Below are 22,712 nucleotides of genomic sequence, written 5' to 3' on the forward strand. Positions count from 1 at the left end.
AATAGCAAGTAGGTAGGTCAGCAGACAACCCAACAATAATTTACACCCGTTGGTTCAACTCGATAAATTTTCTAGTCCAGTCGAATCGCACGGCTGGCGTAACAGAGCGCAATCTGTTTCAAGCATTAAAACATAAATAAAGACTGGCTTTGCCGCGTTTTCAGAGCACAACGTCATCGAGTTGCCACCTATGAGGTTCGTCAAAGAGTCCTCCAATTCCGGCAACCTGTTGATGGAGGCAGTAGTGATAGACGTGTCGCCGGACTACTTCGTCAGCGCCGAAGATGGCGACGATCTTCGCACCGAAGCAGATTTCGAAGACGTCTCGATCTTAGACGACATAACACGAGTCCTATCCTCCCCCGAGCGAGACTCTCGCAGTTCCCTGAAAAGATCGGCAATGTACAGTTTAGAAGACGACGACAAACCACCGACGAGGCCTCCTCGAAAGAAGTCCAGTTCCTCTTCGAAGAGCGAGAAGAGCGAGAAAAGTCAGAGAATGGAGTCGGAGAGCTTCCACAGTGCTCGAAGAGAGGAAAGATTCTCCCCTCCGGTATCGCCGATCTCTCCAGTATCATCTTTGAGACAGGACGACAGCGACACCTTCGCCGATGCTTTGTCCTCTGCTCGATTGTCCATTTCAGAGACCCAGGCTCAGAAGATGTACGACTATGCGCAAGACGGAAAACGCAGTTTAAGCGGTGACAAGACAGCCGGGTCGAGCATAGACGATGGCATAGGCGGCGACTCGTCGTTCGATTCTGTGACTGGTGCGCCGAAGAAGAAGCGGCACCGGAAGAAGAAGAGTAAGAGAGACAAAGGTAGCTCCGAAGAGTCTTCTTTGGGCAGCGAGATCGACGGGAAAAGACGCAGAAGCGGATCGGGCAGTGCGAAAACGGAGCTGCATCAGCGTGTAGAATCAATCTTGAAGACCGAGGAGCCGTACATCGAGGACGTGGCGGACAAATCGTCGGAAAAGAAGCAGTCCACCAGCGAGTCGGACAAGTCCATGTCGAAGAGTAACAAGGAGAGGCTCCTAGACAGCACGAAGAAGCTGAAGGAACCTGTCCTGGTGGTTAGGGACTCTTTGGTCGACATCGATGCCCTAGACTCGAAGCTGAACACCGCGAACGAGGAGACATGTAAGACCGTTGTCACCGAGAACATCATCAGACCGATTCAGAGTCTTTGCGAAGAGGTGTCCGCTATAGAGTCTAAAGCCTTGAAGAGCGCAGGTGACAGATCAATGGCTCAGACGATCAGGATTTCTCTGTTGGAGGCGATCGGCGGTCCAACCGAGGAGCTCCTTCGTGGTATGGAGCTGATAGAGCGTCAGGAGAACGTGAAGAACCGGAAAATGGATGTAATTGCGATCCTAGAGAGCTTGACCGATCCTGTCGACGAGATCCTGATGGGAATCGCGAAGATCGAATACGAGATGACTGGTCGGGCGACGGCCGAGAGGCCTATAGCGCTGATCAGGATGATGTCCGCGGTGTCCAAGTTGGAAGAATCTGTTAAGAAGGTGTCCACAATGGACAACAGGGAATCTAGAGTAGCGTCGAGTATCGAAGAGATCCTGAACGCCCTGCAGTTCTTCGTGAACGACGTCTCGGTGGATCCAGCGAAAGGATCGATAGAGACCGTGGACACGGTGGTAGTGGAGTCCCTTTCGAAGTCGGTCGAGGACATGACGAAGGCTTTAAGCCGCGTGTCCAAAGCCGATGGAGTCTCCAGGATCATGGACGAATTTCTGTCACCGATGCGGGAATTGAGGACGAAGTTGGACACCTTGAAGACTGTGCTAGAGACTTACGAGTCGAAAGGGATATTGTCGGAGCACCGGGCGAAGCTGATCGAGTCGTTGCAGGAATCTGTGGATCATACCGTGCAAGAGATCCAGAGGGTTAAAGAAAGAAGGCCGGAGGAGGGTCAGAAGGTAACGGTCGAGGAGCCGAAACAAGATATCTTGAAGGAAGCGAGATTGATGCTCCAGGAGGCTCTGAAGTCCTACGAAAACATCTCAGGCACCCTTGATCCTAGATTGTCCGCCATATTCGACCGAGTCGACGAGATATACCGAAGGCTGAGGACACCGCAGAAGAAAGAAATCGGTATCGAGTCCCTGATGAGCCTGGAGGGTCCTTTGTATTCTCTTCGATGCGCCCTGGCTCCGATTTCGATCGCCGAAAACGCAGACACGGTCTTCAAGCTCCTAGAGCCGGCGGTATCTCAGCTGAAATCTACGATCTCGCGTCTGAACGAGACCTCTTTGCAGCCTGTGATGGAGACGTTGAACAAAATCGATGGAATGATCCAAGCGACCATCGGCGAGCACGAGGAGACGATTTCTTCCAGGTCTATCCAAGACGAGCCGCAGACCTTGACGGATAGGATCCTCGATCCTTTGATCGACGTTCAGTCGGCTTTGAGCACGGCTCTTCGGGACGTCGAGGAGGTTGAATCCGTGACAAACGGTGCAGACAGTGCTCAGAAACTGCTGGCTTCGTCTGAAATCACAGCTTGCTTGGTCGAGCTTAGACAATACGTATCGGACACTACTCGTACAGCGATGACTCTGAGGGAGGACGAGATGCTGGCCAGTTTGGAGGATCTGAAGGAACCTCTGTTGGACCTCCAATCGGCTCTGGCCTCCGAAGAGCGTACGATCCAGGAGCTCCAAGTGATCCGCAAAATCCCGTTGCCGATAGAGAAGCTGAGGAAAGTGATGGTGAAGGTTCTGCGACACTCCGAGTCCGAGGAAAGAACGAGATCGATGAACGGTGTCTTGAAAATTCTAGAGGAGATCGATACTCGGTTGCCGAAGACGATATCCAACTTGGCAGAGATCGAGGAGGCGCAGAAACATTTCTTGGACGGTTTGGACGTGGATCAGAATCTCAGCAACGTTCATTTTGCTCTGTCCTCGGCGCTCGAGAGACAAGAGAAGAGCTACCCTGCTTACGTGTCCGATCTGACCGGTTGCATCGAAGAACTACGGCAATCTATAGGCTCCTCGGCAGTGGAGATCGCTAATTTAAGGAACCCGGTCGACGACGACGTTATTCTTCAGATCTGTCTGTTGAAAGAACCTTTGCTTACTCTGCAGAGAGTTTTACTGACTCGGCAACACGAGCCTGAAGAAGAAGAAATTTTAAAAGACCTGATCAATCCCATCGAGCAACTGAGACGTCTAGTTCGAGGCGTTGTGGACAGCAATGCGAAGACGGATGTCGTTCTTCCAGTTCTCGAACTGTTAGAAGAAATAGAGAAAGACACGCCGTTGATCGCGAAAGAGGCGTCAAAGAAGAAAGAGCAAAGAGGTGCGAAGGCGCAGAAAGACACGACGAAGAAGAGGATGTCGTCGTTTGGTCTGGCTGATAGAATCAGTCGATCCTTGGACCCCATGAAACACTGGCTGTCCACTACGTCCGAAGATAGCATGAAAGAGGAAGAGGAATCAGCGTTAAGCTCGACGATCGACGATCTGAGGAGGGACGTGAACAAAATCGCCATCGAGACCTCTTACTCGGAGCCACCCAGCGACGAGAACCTTCTCGAAGCTTTGATAGACCTTCGCGAGCCCCTGACCAGGCTGAAGAACGCGGTCTCGATGTATCACGAACCAGCGAATTTGACTACCTTGGAAGGTCTGAGCAGGCCTATGAGATGTCTCCTGCAGACCATCATGGACGTCCTTCGAGACCACGCCCAGGAGGAGTCTCTGCAGCCTATAGTGGACATCGTCGAGGACATCGAGAACCAGATACCGATCTCGATCAAGGAAGCTCTTTACAAGAAGGAACTGAGCGAAGTGGTTCAGTCGTTGATCCAAGAAGAAAAGGAATTGACCACGCAAGAAACGGTTCAAGAAGGGACTCCTCACCGAGAGGTAAGAGAGGAAGTAACGTCTCAGGCAACGATTCCTGAAGGAACCCTGATGGAAACCACCTCGGTACTTCCTCCGACTACTGAATTCTCCGAATCGATCATAGAGAAAACGACTGTGGAAGAGCTCAGTTCGCAGAGGTCCGATCGGATCGTCACCCAGATCGAAGAATTGAAAAAAGAAGACTCGGAGAGGGAGAAGAAGAAGGTCGCTGAACTGATGGCCTCGCTGTCGAAAACTCTGGAGAACGTTCAATTCGACGTCACCGGGATTTTGGAAGACTTCGAAGAACCCACAGCTGGCACCACAACGCTGCCACCATCGACATTAGCCAACTCCCTCGAAGACTTCAGGAAAACCGTTTCCACGATGCGTATGGCAATTGGGAACTACGAGGAAGCTTCTTCCGAAGAAGTGGTTGCTCAGACCACTTCTCAGCTGGATAACCTCCTGCAGTCGCTGGGTAGCCTTCAAGATGTCCTTCTGGAGACACGCCAATACGGCATCCAAGAGCTGTTCATCCTGAACCACTTGACACAACCTTTAGAGACGATCGAAAGAAACGTGATCGACTCTACCATGGAGAAATTGGCTAGTAGATCAGAAGTGATGGATAAATGCGAAACTGCTGTTCGAGTTCTGCATAATATCAAAGACAGAATTCCGATTGTTATAAAAGACGTGGAGTCGCGGCAGCAACTGGTCGGTACACTTCGAGAGATCGCGAAGCCCTTGGAGAAAATTCAAGATCGTATGGAGGTGCTCGAAGCACAAGCCGAAGAGACACTGGAGACCGACGTGGCGAGGATCTTGCTGAGGCCGATACAGGTGCTGTTCAACGCTATAATCGCCACTTCGCTGGAAGTCCAGCAACTGGATCGTCGCAGGGAGATCGTTGTGGAGCTTCGAAGTCTTCAAGAACACCTGGTGGAGTTCTCGAGTTGTCTGTCCGTGGTGCAAAGCAGTCGCAAGAGTCTGGTTCCCGAAGCAGCTTTGCTGGACGAAAGGAGGAACGTCATTCTGAAGGCCGTCGAAGGTCTTCAGAGACAGACGTTGAGCACTCTGGAGAGGATACCTAGTCTCGAAGGAGCATCGTTGTTCGAAGAACCGTTGAACCTGTTGAAGAACGCCATTGTCTCTGTTCAGAAGCAAATCGGCAGGACCGACTACTCCCGAAGACCCAGCAGCGTGGAACTCACCCTACAATACAACCTCGCGACGTCGCTGGATCGTCTGAGGCACACTATCTCGTCCTTAGACGAGAACGCAGACTCGGGCGTCAAGGAGATTGTTTCGAAGTCGCTGGGAGCGTTGAAGAAGCAGATATCCTTGTCGAAGACGCAGTTCGTCGAGACCAGTGATCAGTCTGTCGAAGAAGCCATCGTCGAAGGATTCCTGTACCCCGCGAACAAGCTTCAATCGGCTTTGAACGTGCTCAAAGAGAAAATTGATCAAAAAATTATAACATCGATTTCGAACGAGACGATGACTCATCTTCGGGGTCTGGCCAAGTCAACGTCCGACCTAGCCTCTTCGTTGTTAGCGCATCGGTTGCATCTTCTTCGGGAAGGTTCGTCCGAAGGCTCCTCTTTCGTGGAAACGCTTTCCGCTGTCGCGGACCTTTTGGAAAGCGTGAACGAGTCTGTCAAGAGAATCGAGCAAACCGTTGGCCTGCAAACATCTGCGGAGAAAACTGAAGAGGCGGCTGAGGACGTACCGAAAGATCTACCGGTTACTATCACGCAGATCGAAACGATCATCGACGAAATCATCGAAGTGTCCAAGAAAGAAGTCGAGAGTGTGACGACGATTCAGGTGGTGCCCGAAGAAGAGGCGAAGAAAGCGGTTTCGATCGAAGCTGGCACCTCGGTTGAGAAATCTGAAGAGAAAATGAGGACTGTCGAGTTGATACAAGCCGAAGAGACTACAGAGGATCGAAAGAAGCTAGACACGTTGAAGACGAAAGAAGAAACAGCGAAAACTGAAAAGGTATCTACAACCGAGGACACGGCAAAAGCGTCTAAAAAGACTGAAGAAGTGCTAAGAAAAGACGAAGAAGTAGAAGAATCTCGAAAGCAGGAAACGAAATTGGAAGAAGACAGAGACACGAAGGTACGAAAAATGGTAACATTGATTTTCACAATACAACAACCGTTCACAGAATTAACTAATCTCGTGTACGTAGCCTTAGAGGAGCCAATGTCTTCGAAATCTGAGGAGGAGAAACGAAAGATACGAGAACTGACCGCACTCGTCCAAATCCTGAACGATTTAAGAGCCACAACCGTATCGATCGAACACGATCTTTTGCCCTCTTTGATTCCAGAATTAGAAGAACAGATTCTGTCCGTGTTGGACGGCTTGGTGAGTCTGAAACGTGCCACGGAAAAAGTGCTTAGTCTGACTCAGATGGAGCTGACACCCGCGTTGAAAGAAAACGTGATGGTGTCGTTGCAGTTCCTTTTGGAGCCTCTGGAGATGCTGCAGCAAAACTTCTCCACGCCAGAAGTATCTTCGGTCTTCGTCAAACTGCAAGAGTTAACTCGAACGATCGTCGAACTTGTGCAAACGATCCGCAGGACCAAGGAGTCGTGGCACTCGAAGATCCTCGAGGAGATTAGAGTGATGGCACCATCGAAATCAGAGGAAGAGAGCCAAGGTATTGAGGATACCACGGCGAAACCATTGGAAGAGCTCATAGAAGCCATGATGGTTTCTCAGGAGCTGTTGAAACGCGACGACGCGTCTCCTTTCGGATCCATATCGCCTTCGATCGAGCCTACCGATCTATCCGAGCAACAAAAGTCGATCAGCGATGACGAAATTAAATTGGACACCAGTCTCGTCGAGAAGATAGTCAGTCCCATTCAGAATCTGAGAGAAATGATCGCAAAGATCGAGAAACAAGAAATGGAAGAGACTGAAACGTTGGATCTGCCATCATGGAAGACAGCTGCTGCTATTCTGAACACTATCGTTCAACCGTTGGAGGAGCTGGAACAATCTCTGAATATATCCGCGGAGCAGCAGACTGCAGAAACGCAGCAAACCGTGCAAGAAACGAGGAAGGCCAGCTCGTCTTCGCAGTCGTTGTCAGTTGGCTCTGCTTTAGAGGATCTGAGGAGATCCATCGCTAGCATTCAAGACGAAGTAATTTTGGAAGTTACCCAGAATGTACCTAAGGAGGAAAGCAGAGTAATTGCAGAGGAAGTCGAGAAGTCGCTGGAAGATTTGAAATTCTCTTTAGGAGCTGTGCAGAAGATCGCAACGATGGAGAGCGAACATTCCGAAGAATTATTCGAAGGAGATAGAAGAGGCGTGATAGAAACATTTGTTCAGTCGGTGAACGAGCTTGGAGCAAAGTGCTTGGCAATCGCGACTCTACCGAAAACAAGAATGACGTCGATTCAGAACGAACAGAAAGAAGAGTTACAGACAATGATACAAATATTGAAGGAGACCACAACCGAAATTGAAACACAAACCGAAGAGGCGACATCTCTGGATCGGACAGGAAAGGATGTAGCGGAAGCGTTGAAACCGTTGGTACATCCTCTGGAGGAGCTAGAGCAAGCTTTGACACGCGAGACCACCGAAGATGCGAAAGGTTTGCTCACAGAGACGGTGAAATTGACTCCAGTGTTGGAAGAGCTGCAGAGATCTATAGCTGTTATTCAAGAACAAGTTTCAATGCAAGCTGAGAAACCAAAAGTGTCAACGGTGGAAGGTGAAAGATCTGTTGCTCGAGTTATAGAACTTCCATTACAGCAATTAAAGTCTTCCGTGGAAGCTATGCAGAAATTAGATCTTGAAGAGACGAAGGAACCAACGGTGGAGCAAAAGACAACAGCTTTGAAGGCAGTAGCCAAGTGTGTGAAAGAAATAGGAAAAGTGTGTTCAGCTGGTGAGCAGAAAATTGAATTGAGCCTTACCCAGCAACCACGGGTGGCTGACATAGAACAAGTTCTTGAAACAATTACCAGTCCCATCCAAACTTTGAAAGAGTCTATATCTGAAATTGAAACGCGAACCACCGAGGAAAGTAAAGCATTAGATCAGGCAGGTCAAGAAGCAGTGGAAGCTTTGAAGCCGTTGGTGCATCCTCTAGAGGAGTTAGAACAAGCATTAAGTTCGGCTGTTCAACAAATCAGTGCAGTAACAGCTGAAACTGCTGAAGAAGCGAAAGATACCGGGGTGCTTGTGGAGACGGTTAAATTGACTCCAATTTTACAAGAGCTGCGGAAGTCCATCGCTGTCGTCGAGGAACAGATTTCCACTCAAGCCAAGAAAGCTGACGTATCAATGGTGAAAGGTGAAAGCTCTGTAGCTAAAATTATAGAAGCACCATTAGAGCAGTTAAAGTCTTCTGTGGAAGCTATGCAGAAACTAGAACTCGAAGAAACGAAGGAACCAACAGTGGAGCAAAAGACAACAGCTTTGAAGGCAGTGGCCAAGTGTGTAGAGGAAATAGGAACAGCGTGTTCGGTTGTGTCCAATCAGCAGAAGGCCGAAGTCAGCATTGTCCAACAGCCACAACTAGCCGAAGTTGAACAAATTCTTAAAACAATTGTCAGCCCTATTCAAATTTTAAAGGAATCGATATCTGAAATTGAAATGCAAACAACCGACGAAGCTAAATCATTCGATCAAACAGGCAAGGACGTGGTTGAAGCTCTGAAGCCATTGGTGCATCCTTTGGAGGAGCTAGAGCAAGCGTTGACGTCAGCTGTTCAGCAAGTTACCGCTATAACACCTGAAACTGTAGACGAGACGAAGGATAGTGGTCTGCTTGTAGAGACGGTTAAATTGACTCCGATTTTGCAAGAGCTGCAGAAGTCTGTCGCTGTCATCGAGGAACAGGTATCGACTCGAGCCACGAAAGCTGAAGTATCAATGGTGAAAGGCGAAAGCTCTGTTGCTCGAGTTATAGAACTTCCATTACAGCAATTAAAGTCTTCTGTGGAAGCTATGCAGAAATTAGATCTTGAAGAGACAAAGGAACTACTAACAGTGGAGCAAAAGACGACAGCTTTGAAAGCAGTGGCCAAGTGTGTAGAGGAAATAGGAAAAGTGTGTTCGACTGCAGCTAGTCAGCAGAAGGTTGAAGTCAGCACTATTCAGCAGCAACCACAGGTGGCTGAATTGACACAAGTTCTGGAAACAATGGCTAGCCCAATTCAGTTACTGAAGGAGACCATGTCTGAAATTGACACGCAGACAGTTGAAGAAGCTAAGCTGTTAGACCAGGCGGGTAAAGAGATAGTGGAAGCTCTGAAACCGTTAGTCCAGCCCCTAGAAGAACTGGAACAAGCGTTGACTACGGCTGTACAACAAGTTAGCGCAGTCGCATCTGAATCTGCCGATGAAATGCCGAGTTTGCCTTTAGAAAATATTACATTGACTCCAGTCTTAGAAAAGCTACGGAGATCTATAGTCACCATCGAGGAACAGGTTTCGACGCAAGCTAAAAAAGCTGAGGTATCTGCCATAAAAGGTGAAAGTTCCGTTGCTCAAATTATGGAAGCCTCCCTGGAAGAGCTAAAATCCTCTGTAGAATCTATGCGGAAGCTGGAATTGGAAGAAACGAAAGAGCTATCTTCCGAAGAAAAGACAATGGCGTTGATGGCCGTTGCCAAGTGTGTGGAAGAAATTGGAAAAGTGTGTTCAGCCGCAGCTAGTCGACAAAAGATTGAAGTCAGTGTTGTTCAACAAGCACAAATGGCTGAACTAACGGAAATGCTTGAAACGATTGCCAGTCCGATTCAAGTACTAAAGGAGACCATGTCTGAAATCGAATCCCAATCAACCGAGGAAGCTAAACCTTTGGATCAAGCAGGAAAAGACATGGTAGAAGCTATGAAGCCATTGGTTCATCCACTCGAGGACCTGGAACAGGCATTAAACACAGCTATCCAACGAGTCGGCACGGTGACGCCTGAATCCGCTGACGAAATCAAGGATTTAACAGCAGAGAAGATGAAATTGATGCCAGTATTGGAAGAGCTACAAAAGACTGTCGCTGTCATTGAGGAACAGGTTGCGGCTCAAGCTGAGAAGGCTGAATTCTCAACTGTAAAAGCTGAAAGCTCTGTTGCTCGAGTCATTGAAGCTCCATTAGAAGAGTTGAAATCGTCTGTGGAAGCTGTACAACAATTGAAATTCGAAGAAACGAAGCAACTAACCACCGAAGAAAAGACAAAGGCTTTGGCAGCGGTCGCACAATGCGTGGAACAAATAGGGAAAGTGTGTTCGGTGGTAGCTAGTCAACAGAAGGTTGAACTAAGTCTTGTCCAGCAACCACAGGTGGCCGAAATAGAACAAGTACTCGAAACTATTGCCAGTCCTCTTCAAATTTTGAAGGAGTCTATATCCGAAGTAGAAATGCAACCAACCGAGGAGACTAAATCGTTGGATCAAACAGGTAAGGACGTAATGGAAGCTTTGAAACCGTTGGTACATCCTCTGGAGGAGCTGGAACAAGCGTTAACTTCGGTTGTTCAACAAGCCGGTGCCACCACAGCTGAATCTGCTGAAGAAGCGAAGGACAGTGGTTTGCTTTTAGAAACGGTAACGTTGGCTCCCGTCTTGGAACAGCTGGAGAAATCAATCGCTGTTATCGAGCAACAAGTATCGGCAGAAGCTAAAAAGGCTGTCGCGTCAACGGTAACAGCCGAGACCTCTGTAGCTAAACTCATAGAAGCTCCACTGGAGGAGTTGAAGTCCTCCGTTGAAGCTATGCATAGGCTAGAATTCGAAGAAGCGAAAGAGTTAACCAGCGAACAAAAGACAGCAGCTTTGAAGGCAGTAGCCAAATGTGTAGAGGAAATAGGAAAAGTGTGTTCGGTTGCAGCTAGCCAGCAGAAGGTCGAAGTCAGCCTTGTTCAACAACCACAGGTGGCAGAGCTGACACGAGTTCTTGAAACAATTGCCAGTCCAATCCAGTTATTGAAAGAAACCGTGTCTGAAATTGACACGCAGGCAGTTGAAGAAGCTAAGTCGTTGGATCAGACAGGTAAAGGCGTCGTGGAAGCACTGAAGCCGTTAGTGCACCCTCTAGAAGAACTGGAGCAGGCATTGACTGCGGCTGTTCGACAAGTCGGTGCTGTGGAGTCCACCGATGAAACGAAAGAAGGTTTGCCAGCAGAGACGGTGAAATTATCTCCCGTTTTGGAACAGCTACGGAAATCTATCGCTGTCGTTGAGGAACAAGTTGCGGTAGAAGCTAAAAAGGCTGAAGCGACCACGGTGAAAGGTGAAAGCTCTGTAGCCACGATCGTAGAAGCTCCCCTAGAAAAGTTAAAGTCCTCCGTTGAAGCTGCACAAAAGCTGGAATTAGAAGAAACGAAAGAGCTAACCAGTGAAGAGAAGACCGAGGCTCTGAAAGCGGTAGCAAAATGTGTTGAAGAAATTGGAAAAGTGTGTTCAGTGGTAGCTAGTCGACAGAAGGTTGAACCGAGCCTCGTCCAGCAACCACAGGTGGCAGAGCTGGAGCAAGCTCTCGAGATTATTGCATCTCCTTTACAAGTACTGCGTGAAACGGTGTCTAAAGTCGAGCAACAGAAGATCGTGGAAGCTGAAGGTTTACCTACGTCTGAAACCGAAAAAGTAATTGCCATGTTGAACACTTTGGTTCATCCCCTGGAGGAGTTAGAAAGGTCTTTATCAGTCGCTGTCGAACAAACCAGCATCCTCAAGGAAGAATCCACTTCGGATGTAAAAGGTGACACCTCCTTAAAATTGAACGTCGAACCGATTCTTCAGGAATTGGAGAAATCAGTTGCGGAAATTCAGGAACGTGTCATCCTCGAATCAACGGAGAAGCCGAGTAGCGAACTAGAAAAGTCCGTAGCTATGACATTGAAAGAACCATTGGAGCAATTGAAGTCCTCCATAGCTGCTGTGCAAGAGACAATGTCCATGGAGGTTGCTCAAACAACTGACACTCCGGATAGCGACAAAATGTCCTCATTGAAAGTGCTCGCAAAATCAGTGGAGGACATAGGTGAAAAATGTTTGGCAGTAATTTCCCAACAGCAGGTCGAAGCACGAGCAGCTCCGAAGAAGCCGGCAGAATCGCAAGCAGCGATCCTGGAAATGGTCATCAGCCCTCTTCAATTATTAAGAGAGTCCATAAACAAAATCGAAGAAGGAAAGTTCGAAGAAGTTGAAACTTTTGATACATCGAAGATAAACGAAGTAGAAAAAGTGTTAAAATTCCTCGTAGAACCGTTGCAGAAGCTAGAGCTGTCTTTATCCTCGACCGTGCAACAGTCTGTGTTGATGCAGCTGGAGAAAGCTGAAGGAATAACAGGTCAAGCTTCGGCTTCGCAACAGTTAGAGATTTCTCCTGCGGTCGAGGAGCTTCAGAAGCGCATCGCCATTGCTCGAAAACAGGTACAGTTGCAAACTGCGACCAAAGACTCTTCCCTGCAAGCGTCTCTCGTGGAAGCCACGAAAAAGTCCTTGGACAACTTGAATTCCTCGCTCGCGATCATTCAAAGCGTGGTCACCGTTCGGCCCAGGGAACGAGAGAAGCTTTCGGGCGCGGAAAGCAAGATGACGGTGCAGCAGTTTGCTAATTCGGTTCAAGATTTCAAGAAAACGTGCCTAGCTGTAGTCACTCGACAACATGTGGGTGTCAATACCAAGATTTTGCGGACGATTATTGCCCCTGTTCAAACTCTGCGCGAAACTATTCTGAAAATACAAGAAGAGTCTCTCGAAGAAGCGAAAGCTCTGGAAGCAGAGAATATAGATATGCAAAAATTGACTCCGTTGATCCATCCCCTCGAAAAGTTGGAGAGGTGTTTAGTCACCACAGTAGAGCAAGCAACCAGCGATACATCCGAAGTTACCGAAGAATTGCAGCCTCCAGAAGCGATCAAGCTTCAACCTATTCTCGAAGAACTGAAGGAAAGCATTGATACGGTTGAAGACCGACTAACGACCACTCCGGCATCCACTGCAAAAATGGATCTTGCCGAGAGTATCAAACAAGCCATCGCAAAATTGAAATCGACCGCAGCAGCTGTCCAAAAATCGGTGACAGCACCGATTGAAATCACTGAAGAGATGAAGACAGAAAAGGTATCGGTTCTACAAAACTTCGCCAAGTCGGTTGAACAGTTGCGAGAACGTTGCTCGACCGCAGTGCAACTGCAAAAGGAGGAGATGCAACTGGAGAAGTCTAAAGCACAGGAAGCAAAAATGGTTAACGTGGATGTCCTTCAGAAAATCAGCAGCACAGTTCACGCTTTGCGAGTGTCTCTTTCTCGGGTAGAGGAAGAAAAATCCGAAGAAGTAAGGGAATTAGAAATACCGAGAGACGAAGAAGCCAAATTAAAATTAGACGTGCTGATTCAACCACTTGGCGTCTTGGAGCAAGCTCTGGTGACAGCTATTCAGGAAGGCATGACGATTCCATCGGAAACCACAAAAGAAGCTAAACGTAACGAAATCCCGCTGGAAAAATTGGATTTGCAACCTGTGCTTGAACAGCTCCAACGATCGATCGTTGTCATTCAACACCAGGCTAGCGAAGTAGCAGCATCGGCCGACGTTGAAGTCCTGGCTCTCGCGAAGGCGACAGAAAAGCCTTTGGAGGCACTGAAGATGACCATCGCAGCCGTTCAAGAAATTGCAAAGACCGAGGTACTCGAAACGGAGGAAATGAAGATCGATGAGCAGTCACGGTTGGAAATTTTCGCCAAGTCGGTAGAAGAATCAGGGAAGGAGCTGTTGGCCGTGGCCAAGCAAGAAGCTAAGAAAATCGCTGAGGTTCGAAAGAAGAAAAAGATGACCGAGGACTTCGCGAAGGTTGTGATCACGCCGATGAACGAATTACAAAATGCGATTCTGAAAATTGACGAACAGAGCAAGGAGTCAGCGAAGGCGACCGAGAAACAGGCTGTAATCCTCTTGAGCATCGTGCAACCTCTGCACAAACTCGAAGAATCATTCTTGTCGGCAATGCAAGAGCAGCATATGCCGATTCCTGTTTTGCAGAAGCTTCCTGTTAAGACCACGCTGCAAGAGCTTAATAAGCACGTGACAGAAATTCAAGAACGGTTGGTGCTCGTCAAGGAAACGCTAATCCAAACAGGGAACACGGAGGATTTGTCCGTGATAAAGAATGTCGAGCGATCGCTTAGCGATCTTAGGACATCCGTGGCAGTGGTGCAACAGTTGACAGCGATAGAGGCACCTGGCCAGCAAGTCTTGGACGTGGAGAACGTGTCGGCATTGCAAGCGTTCGGAAAAGCTGTCGAGGAATTCAAGAAACACTGTTCCGTCATGGTCTCCAGGCCTACAGTGATTTCTGCGATCACTGGAACGGTTCAGCAGCCAATGAAAACAGAAGGCGTCGTCGTACCCAGCAAGCTACTGCAGGAATCTGTCTCCACGATCGAGGAAATGAAGACGCAGGAAGCAGCAATGCTAGAGACAGAGACTAAGAAGTCTGTAACAGTGCTGAGCATCCTCATGCCTCCTCTTCAACAACTCGAGCAGTCGTTCGTTGCTGCTATCCAAGGTGAACACGTTGTGGAACAGACTGCAGAGGCTCTAGAAGACCAGGTGTCCTTCGAAACGACGAATCTGAACCCAATACTGGAGGAATTCCAGAGATCGATCGCTATTATTCAAGAACACGTTCTAGCCGAAGGTGCGCACAGTTTATCCGAAACGGAGGAAACTTCCCAGCTACAGATGATGGCGCAGACGCTGACGGACTTGAAGACCTCGGCCGCAGCCATTCAACAAATCTCCCAGGCCGCTCCAGAGTTCGCCGATGAGCTGTCGAAGACCGAAAGCGTCTCGGCTTTCGAAACCTTCGCTAAATCTCTTCACGATCTGGTGGAACGCGTGGCTACGATCGACCATCAGCAGATCATCATCGAACCCGCGGCGGACACCATCTCCGAGGATGTCTCCTCTCTGAAGACCTGGGGCGACATTATCGAAGAACCGAACGTCCAGGTGACCGAGGCCATGGTGGTCGATCAGGGCACGATAGAATCGCCTTCGGAGATCGCTCTGTCCCTTTCCGAGGACGAAGCGCAAGCCTTGAAGGGACTAGCCAAACCTCTCAGCGAACTCAGAGAGTGTCTAGCTCTGGTCGTCGAAGAACGTAGGACGATGGACGGTAATGAAGTAACTATCGCGTTGTCGGAGAAGGACGATCTCTCGTTATTGAAGACGATGGCGCAGCCGTTGTTGGAACTGAAAACCGCGGCTGCGTGTGTCATCGATGAACAAACTGCCATCGAGTCTGCCAGAGAAAAGTCATTTGGTACCGATGGCAAAGAGAAGGCCACTCCGAATCCCTTGATCGAACCCCTCGAAGAGCTCTGCAGGTCCATAGCAGTGATCCAGGATCACATACTCGTCGAGTCAGCGGAAGAACGACCAGCCGGTGAAACCTCACTGCTGACAGCTTTGGTGGAGCCACTGATGACACTTCAGAGGAGCATCTCTGTGCTGGAGGAACGTGTACTGTCACCGGAAGTGGTCTCGCTACCCGAAGAAACGAACTGGATCAGCGAGTGTCTGGCTGTTCCTCTGCAGGAGATAGAGAAGTCCATAGCTGAGATTCACGAATGCATTGTCCTGGAGTCGGAGCCTGTAGCTGAAGAACAGTTGTCGAAGATCGAGATGATCGATTGGGCTGTGGTTGAGAAACTGGTACCACCGGTTGAGACGATTAAAGCTGTGATCATTGGTATGAAGGAAATCGTTGCTGACAAGGAAGATGAAGTTGAGTATAACCTGGTCAAGACGTTGGTTCAGCCTTTGTCCGAGGTGCACGAGAGTTTCTTGGCGCTTAAGAACAAGACAGACTTCGGTCCTGAAGAAGAAGAGGCCAGCATAGACGCTATAGTAGATTCTCTGTCGAGTCTGGAGAAGAGTATATCGTTCATCGAAGAGCAATCTACTATGCGCGATCAAGATGCGGGTATAATCAATAGTTTGGCTGAACCTTTGATGCTGTTGAAGAATTCGATCATAAATGTGGACGAATCCTCCACGGTGTACCTTGAAAACCTGGAACAACCGTTGCAGAATTTGCAGACTGCTTTGGAGACTGTTTCGATCGAGCAACGTGAAAGAATCCAAAGAAAGAAAAAGACTGCAGTTCCAGTGGAAGAAGTTGTCAGAATATCCACAAAAATTACAATTTCCATTAACGAGATAAACGTCGCGATCGACTCTATTAGCCGTAAGATCGAAAGTTACAAGGATTTATTGGGTATCGAGATTCAAATTGAGAACGAAGCATTGAAAACTTTGATGAGACCGCTGGAGGATCTCAAGGAAACGATTCAACGTGTGCAAACGAGTAAAGGAGTTGAACAATCATCGATAAGCTGTCTTCGGAAGATTCAAAAAGCTGTTGGCATTATTTGTCAGCAATCGGCTGATAAACCTCTAGCCGAAACTCCGCATTCGGGCACTGCTGACATGATTGGTGTCTTGAGATCATTAGCACCGAGTTTGTATCAATTAGAAACGTCGACCGAGACGGTTGAAACACTGTGGAAAGAAAACTTGACTGGAGAAGGATTGGTGGAATTGGAAATGCCTATTCTCAACTTAATGGACACGGTGAACGTATTGTGCGACAACTTGCTAAGAATGGAGGTGGTATGGGTCGCTGACGAAGAAAAGAAGAAGGAAAAGAAGACAAAGGAACTCACGCAGGAAGAGGAAGAAGAACGACAGAAGGAAGAGGCTGAAAAATTAAAGATTGAAGAGGAACGTAAAAAGCAAGAAGAAGAAGATCGTAAGCAGAAGGACGAAGATGAAAAGTTGAAGATTGAAGAAGAACGTAAAAAGCAAGAAGAAGAAGAGCGTAGAAAGAAGGAAGAAGAAGAACGTAAGCAGAAGGAAGAAACTGAAAAGTTGAAGATGGAAGAGGAACGTAAAAAGCAAGAAGAAGAAGAGAGCAGAAAGAAGGAAGAAGAAGAACGTATGCAGCAGGACGAAGCTGAAAAGATGAAGATGGAAGAGGAACGTAAAAAACTAGAAGAAGAAGAACGTAAGCAGAAGGAAGAAGGTGAAAAGTTGAAGATGGAGGAGGAACGTAAAAAACTAGAAGAAGAAGAACGTAAGCAGAAGGAAGAAGCTGAAAAGTTGAAGATGGAAGAGGAACGTAAAAAGCTAGAAGAAGAAGAGCGTAGAAAGAAGGAGGAAGAAGAACGTAAGCAGAAGGAAGAAGCTGAAAAGTTGAAGATGGAGGAGGAGCGTAAAAAGCAAGAAGAAGAAGAGCGTAGAAAGAAGGAGGAAGAAGAACGTAAGCAGAAGGAAGAAGCTGAAAAGTTGAAGTTGGAAGAGGAGCGTAAAAAGCAAGAAGAAGAAGAACGCAAGCAGAAGGAAGAAGCTGATAAGTTGAAGATGGAAGAGGAACGTAACAAGCTAGAACAAGAAGAACGTAAGCAGAAGGAAGAAGCTGAAAAGTTGAAGATGGAGGAGGAGCGTAAAAAGCAAGAAGAAGAAGAGCGTAGAAAGAAGGAGGAAGAAGAACGTAAGCAGAAGGAAGAAGCTGAAAAGTTGAAGTTGGAAGAGGAACGTAAAAAGCTAGAAGAAGAAGAGCGTAGAAAGAAGGAGGAAGAAGAAATTAAGCAGAAGGAAGAAGCTGAAAAGTTGAAGATGGAGGAGGAGCGTAAAAAGCAAGAAGAAGAAGAAGAGCGTAGAAAGAAGGAGGAAGAAGAACGTAAGCAGAAGGAAGAAGCTGAAAAGTTGAAGTTGGAAGAGGAGCGTAAAAAGCAAGAAGAAGAAGAGCGTAGGAAGAAGGAAGAAGAACAACGTAAACAGAAGGACGAAGCTGAAAAGTTAAAGAGAGAGGAGGAGCGTAAAAAGCAAGAAGAAGAGCGTAGAAAGAAGGAGGAAGAAGAAATTAAGCAGAAGGAAGAAGCTGAAAAACTGAAACTGGAGCAGGAAAAACGTAAGAAGGAAGAAGAAGAACAATTGAGGCAGGAAGAGGATGAGGACAAAAAGAAGGAAGAAGAAAGATTGAAACAGATGGAGGACAAGCGTAAGAAAATGGAAGAAGAGCTGAAGAAGAAGGAAGAAGCTGAAAAATTGAAAGAGGAAGAAGAACGAAAGAAAATAGAAGAGGCTGAAAAGTTGAAGTTGGAAAACGAACGAACAAAGCAACAAGAAGAAGAAAGGCAAAAGCGTGATGAAGAGGAGCGTAAAAAGCAGAGAGAGGCGGAGATATTGAAAGAAGAGGAAGAACGTAAGAAGACTGAGGACTTAGAAAAGCTTAAACTGGAAGAAGAGAAACGTAGGCAAGAGGAAGAGACGAAGAAACTGAAAGAGGAAGAACAACGTAAGAAAGAAGAGGAAATTAAAAGACAAAAGAAGGAAGAGGAAAAACGTAAGCAGGAAGAGGAAGCTAAGAAATTAAGAGAAGAAGAGGAACGTAAGAAGGCTGAGGAAGCAGAAAAACTTAAGTTGGAGGAACAGAAACGTAAACAAGAAGAGGAAACAACGAAATTACAAGAAGAACAAAAGCGGAAACAAGAGGAGGAAACTAAGAAACAGAAAGAAGAGGAAGAACGTAAGAAGGCTGAGGAAGCAGAAAAGCTTAAGCTGGAGGAACAGAAACGTAAACAAGAAGAGGAAACAAAGAAACTACAACAAGAAGAAAAGCGGAAACAAGAAGAGGAAGCTAAGAAACAGAAGGAAGAGGAAGAACGTAAGAAGGCTGAGGAAGCAGAAAAGCTTAAGCTGCAGGAACAGAAACGTAAACAAGAAGAGGAAACAAAGAAACTACAAGAAGAAGAAAAGCGCAAACAAGAAGAGGAAGCTAAGAAACAGAAAGGAGAGGAAGAACGTAAGAAGGTTGATGAAGCAGAAAAGCTTAAGCTGGAGGAACAGAAACGTAAACAAGAGGAGGAGACAAAGAAACTACAAGAAGAAGAAAAGCGCAAACAAGAAGAGGAAGCTAAGAAACAAACGGAAGAAAAGAAAAAGCGTAAACAAGAAGAGGAAGCTAAGAAACTAAAGGAAGAGGAAGAAAAACGTAAGCAGGAGGAGGAAGCTAAGAGATTGAAAGATGAAGAGGAACGTAAGAAGGCTTATGAAGCAGAAAAGCTTAAGCTGGAGGAACAGAAACGTAAACAAGAGGAGGAGACAAAGAAACTACAAGAAGAAGAAAAGCGCAAACAAGAAGAGGAAGCTAAGAAACAAAAGGAAGAAAAGAAAAAGCGTAAAGAAGATGAGGAAGCTAAGAAACTAAAGGAAGAGGAAGATAAGCGTAAGCAGGAGGAGGAAGCTAAGAAATTAAGAGAAGAAGAGGAACGTAAAAAGGCTGGGGAAACAGAAAAGCTTAGGCTGGAGGAACAGAAACGTAAACAAGAAGAGGAAACAAAGAAACTACAAGAAGAAGAAAAGCGGAAACAAGAAGAGGAAGCAAAGAAACAAAAGGAAGAAAAGAAGAAGCGTAAACAAGAAGAGGAAGTTAAGAAACTAAAGGAAGGGGAAGCTAAGAAGCTCAAAGAAGAAGAAGAAAAACGTAAGCAGGAGGAGGAAGCTAAGAAATTAAAAGAAGAAGACGAACGTAAGAAGGCTGAGGAAGCAGAGAAGCTTAAAGGGGAGGAACAGAAACGTAAACAAGAGGAGGACGCTGAAAAGCTAAAAGAAGAGGAAAAGCGTAAACAAGAAGTTGAAGCTAAGAAACTTGAAGAGAAACGTAAGCAGGAGGAGGAAGCTAAGATAAAAGGGGAAGAACGCAAAAAGAAAGAGAAAGCTGAAAAACTGAAGCAGGAAGAAGACAAACGTAAACGGGAGGAGGAAGCGAAGAAACTGAAAGAGGAGGAAGAACTCAAGAAGAAGGAAGATGCTCAAAAACTGGAGCAAGAAAAGAGTGCACGTAGAATCTCAGGGGAACGCAGGAAATCCAAGGACGAAAAGAGTCGCAAGAGTGAGCAGGAAGCAAAACTAAAACAAGAAGAGGAGGAACGGCAGAAAAAGCTGGAGGAAGAAAAGCTGAAACAGGAAGAGCAGAGTCGTAGACTGGAAGCAGAGTCGAAGCAAAGGGAGGAAGAAGAGAAGAGAAAGAAAGCGGAAGCTGAGAAACTGAAGCAGGAGGAGGAGGAGGAGGAGGAGGTGGAGGTGAAGAGAAGAAGTAGGAAGAGAGAAGAAGCTGAGAGGTTGAAGCAGGAGGAGGAGGAACGTAGAAGAAAGGAGGAGGTTGAGAGATTGAACAAGGCAGAATCGGACAAATTGAAGCAAACAGAGGAGAAACTTCGTAAGAAGAAAGAGAAACGGAAAGTGGAGCAAGAGGAGGAGGAAAGGAAGGAGAGAGAAGAAGCTGAAAGACGGAAGAAAGAGCACGAGCAGAGAAAGAGGGAACGAGACGAGCGCGCGAAGAAAGAAGAAGAGGAGAGAGCAAAACGCGAGGAAGAAGATCGCGAAAGAAAAGAAAAGAAAGCTCGATTGCGGAAGGAAGAAGAGGATCGCAGGAGAGTCGAAGAAACTGAGAGATTACAGAAAGAAGAAGAACGAGACGCGCAGAGACGCGAAGAAGCTAAGCGTCGACGAGAAGAGCAGGAGAGGCAAATCCGACAGGAAACAGAGAGAATTCGAAAAACCGAAGAGGAGCGGATCAAAAGAGAAGACGAGACTCGTGAGCGCAGGAGGCAGGAGCGAGAACACAGAAGGCACGAAGAGGAACAAAAATTAATGAAAGAGGAAGAAGAGAGGACGACGAGGGAGGAGGAGCGTAGAAGAAAGAGAAAAGAAGCTGAACGGCAATGGAAGGAAGACGAGGAGGCTATCAGAAGAAAACAGGCTGAACGAATTGAAAGGCGGAGGGCCGAAGAACGTCAGAACAGGGAAGAAGCTGAACGTTTCAGGAGAGAAGACGAAGAAAGGAGACACAGGAGAGACGCGGACAGACAGGCTAGAAGGGACGAAACTGTGAAGGCGATCAAGGAAGAGGAAGAACGGATGAGGAAACGGCAAGAAGAAGAGTCCTCGAGACTTCGAAAGCGACGACAAGAACAACTGATAGACGACAGCTGGTCCAGGCTGCGACAAAGCGAGTCGGATCAGCTGTTACGAAAGACTACCGACGACACCAGAATCTCGAGACCCAAAGGCATCTCTTACGATGTCGAGTTTTGGAGGGAGCGACGCGATAAGACCTATAGACACGATTCCGGCTTCGATTCTGCGCTGTCGAGCACTTCTAGGTCGTACAGCTGGAGAGACTCGTTGACTTCTTTGACCAGGAGGAGGACCGACGATTTTCTCGATTATAAATTGAGGGACTCGTCTATGGAAAGGTACTACTTTGACACAGGTTCGTACTACAGAAGAAGGAGAAAGAGAGACGACAGAATCACGAGAGCCAGGTCCATCAGTTTGCTGAAGTACGAGGACTATTCGATCGGCGATAGTGACTTTAATATTTTGGCTAGCTCGTTTAAACCACCACGGTACAGCAGACCGAAAACTACATCTCGAACTGACCTCGATGGGTCGAGTGTCCCGTTATACGTCCCCCTTTGCACGGATGCGGTAAGAATTTTCATGAAATTGTACATCTACCTTTTGGTTCTATTAAATTTATTTCCAATCTTCTATGAATGTAGACTATAAAGTGATTTTTAAAAAATATTAAATGAACTTGTTTGTAGATGGTATCACGCGAGAAGGGAAAGAAACCATCATTTTGTACAAGACTAACCAATAGAACGGTAGGAGTAGGTATGAGAACCAGGCTAACGTGCACCGTGCTTGGATATCCAGAACCAAGGGTGCATTGGACAAAAGATGGCGAGAAGCTCGAAATCACATCGAGTCGATATCGAACTCGGTTTGACAACGGTATGGCTTATTTCGAACTGCATGAAGCACTCCCCGAAGATTCTGGACTGTACACCTGTGTTGCCGAAAATGTTCACGGAATTGCGACCACCGAATCCACATTAAAAATTTACCCCGATTTCCAACCAACACTGTCACCCCCTACCTTCACAAGATCTATCAAAGGTAAGTACACAAAGTGTAGACCAAAGGGAAATATTATTCGATACAACGAAGAAAACAACGCAATTAGCTCGAAGGAATCACAAAAAAGTAACAAAACAGTTTTTCAATTATATAGTCTTTTGGAATATTACAAATCCAAACGAATACCCATGATACAAAAATGAATTGGAGTTTTAAAAGTGAATAATAATAACCCCTACACACATGGTGATTAATAATCGATAACCAGCCATTTATTTCCTTCCTTGGTATTTTTAATCGGTTGAACTCTTCTTAAATTCGTTCTTGATAACATTTCTATATGTACAGCAGGTATAATTGACTATTCCTTTCGTTATCCTTCTGCGATTGCAATGCCACATTTTTCAGACACTTATCGACCTTCGGATAACGAATTGATACTGGAGTGTCGGGTGCGCGGCAATCCTACACCACTTATTTCCTGGCTGAAAGACGGTTGCATCCTTCAAGGCGATCGCTACAAGCAAACTTACCTGGACGATGGAATTTATCGGCTTGAGATTGCTGCTCCTAATTCCTCGGACACTGGACGTTACATATGTAGAGCCATGAATGATCTTCGCACCGAAGAAATAGCCCACATGGTTCAATTCGATGGTAAAACCTTCGTATTCTATCAGCTTTTATACATTTTACACATTTTATTTTATAACATTCATTTTATTTTAATTAAACAAGCGATATTTACATTTGTTTATTTTAAAAATTATTAGTGGAAAAAATTGATTGCAATTGATATCGATCAAGGAACTATCTTTTGAAGTACATTTTTAGTAAAACATTTAAGACGATAGGAATTTGT

At 46.6% G+C, this 22,712-nt stretch overlaps 1 protein-coding gene across 6 annotated transcripts in view; it reads left to right on the forward strand.

The window, feature by feature from the left end:
• The window catches only part of LOC143355829 (uncharacterized), a 69,527-nt gene that overhangs the window by 16,246 nt on the left and 30,569 nt on the right, over window positions 1-22,712 (forward strand). For 4 of the 6 annotated variants that reach the window (XM_076790971.1, XM_076790976.1, XM_076790977.1 and 1 more), the window contains 3 exons: window positions 165-21,415; window positions 21,535-21,889; window positions 22,259-22,507. In XM_076790971.1, coding sequence (XP_076647086.1) covers window positions 165-21,415; window positions 21,535-21,889; window positions 22,259-22,507 — 21,855 coding nt within the window. The remainder of the gene's footprint in view (window positions 1-164; window positions 21,416-21,534; window positions 21,890-22,258; window positions 22,508-22,712) is intronic. The other 2 variants (XM_076790974.1, XM_076790972.1) reach the window with 2 other exon arrangements.

This window comes from Halictus rubicundus, chromosome 7 (genome assembly GCF_050948215.1).
Source record: "Halictus rubicundus isolate RS-2024b chromosome 7, iyHalRubi1_principal, whole genome shotgun sequence".
In the NCBI taxonomy this organism is placed as follows: Eukaryota; Metazoa; Arthropoda; class Insecta; order Hymenoptera; family Halictidae; genus Halictus; species Halictus rubicundus.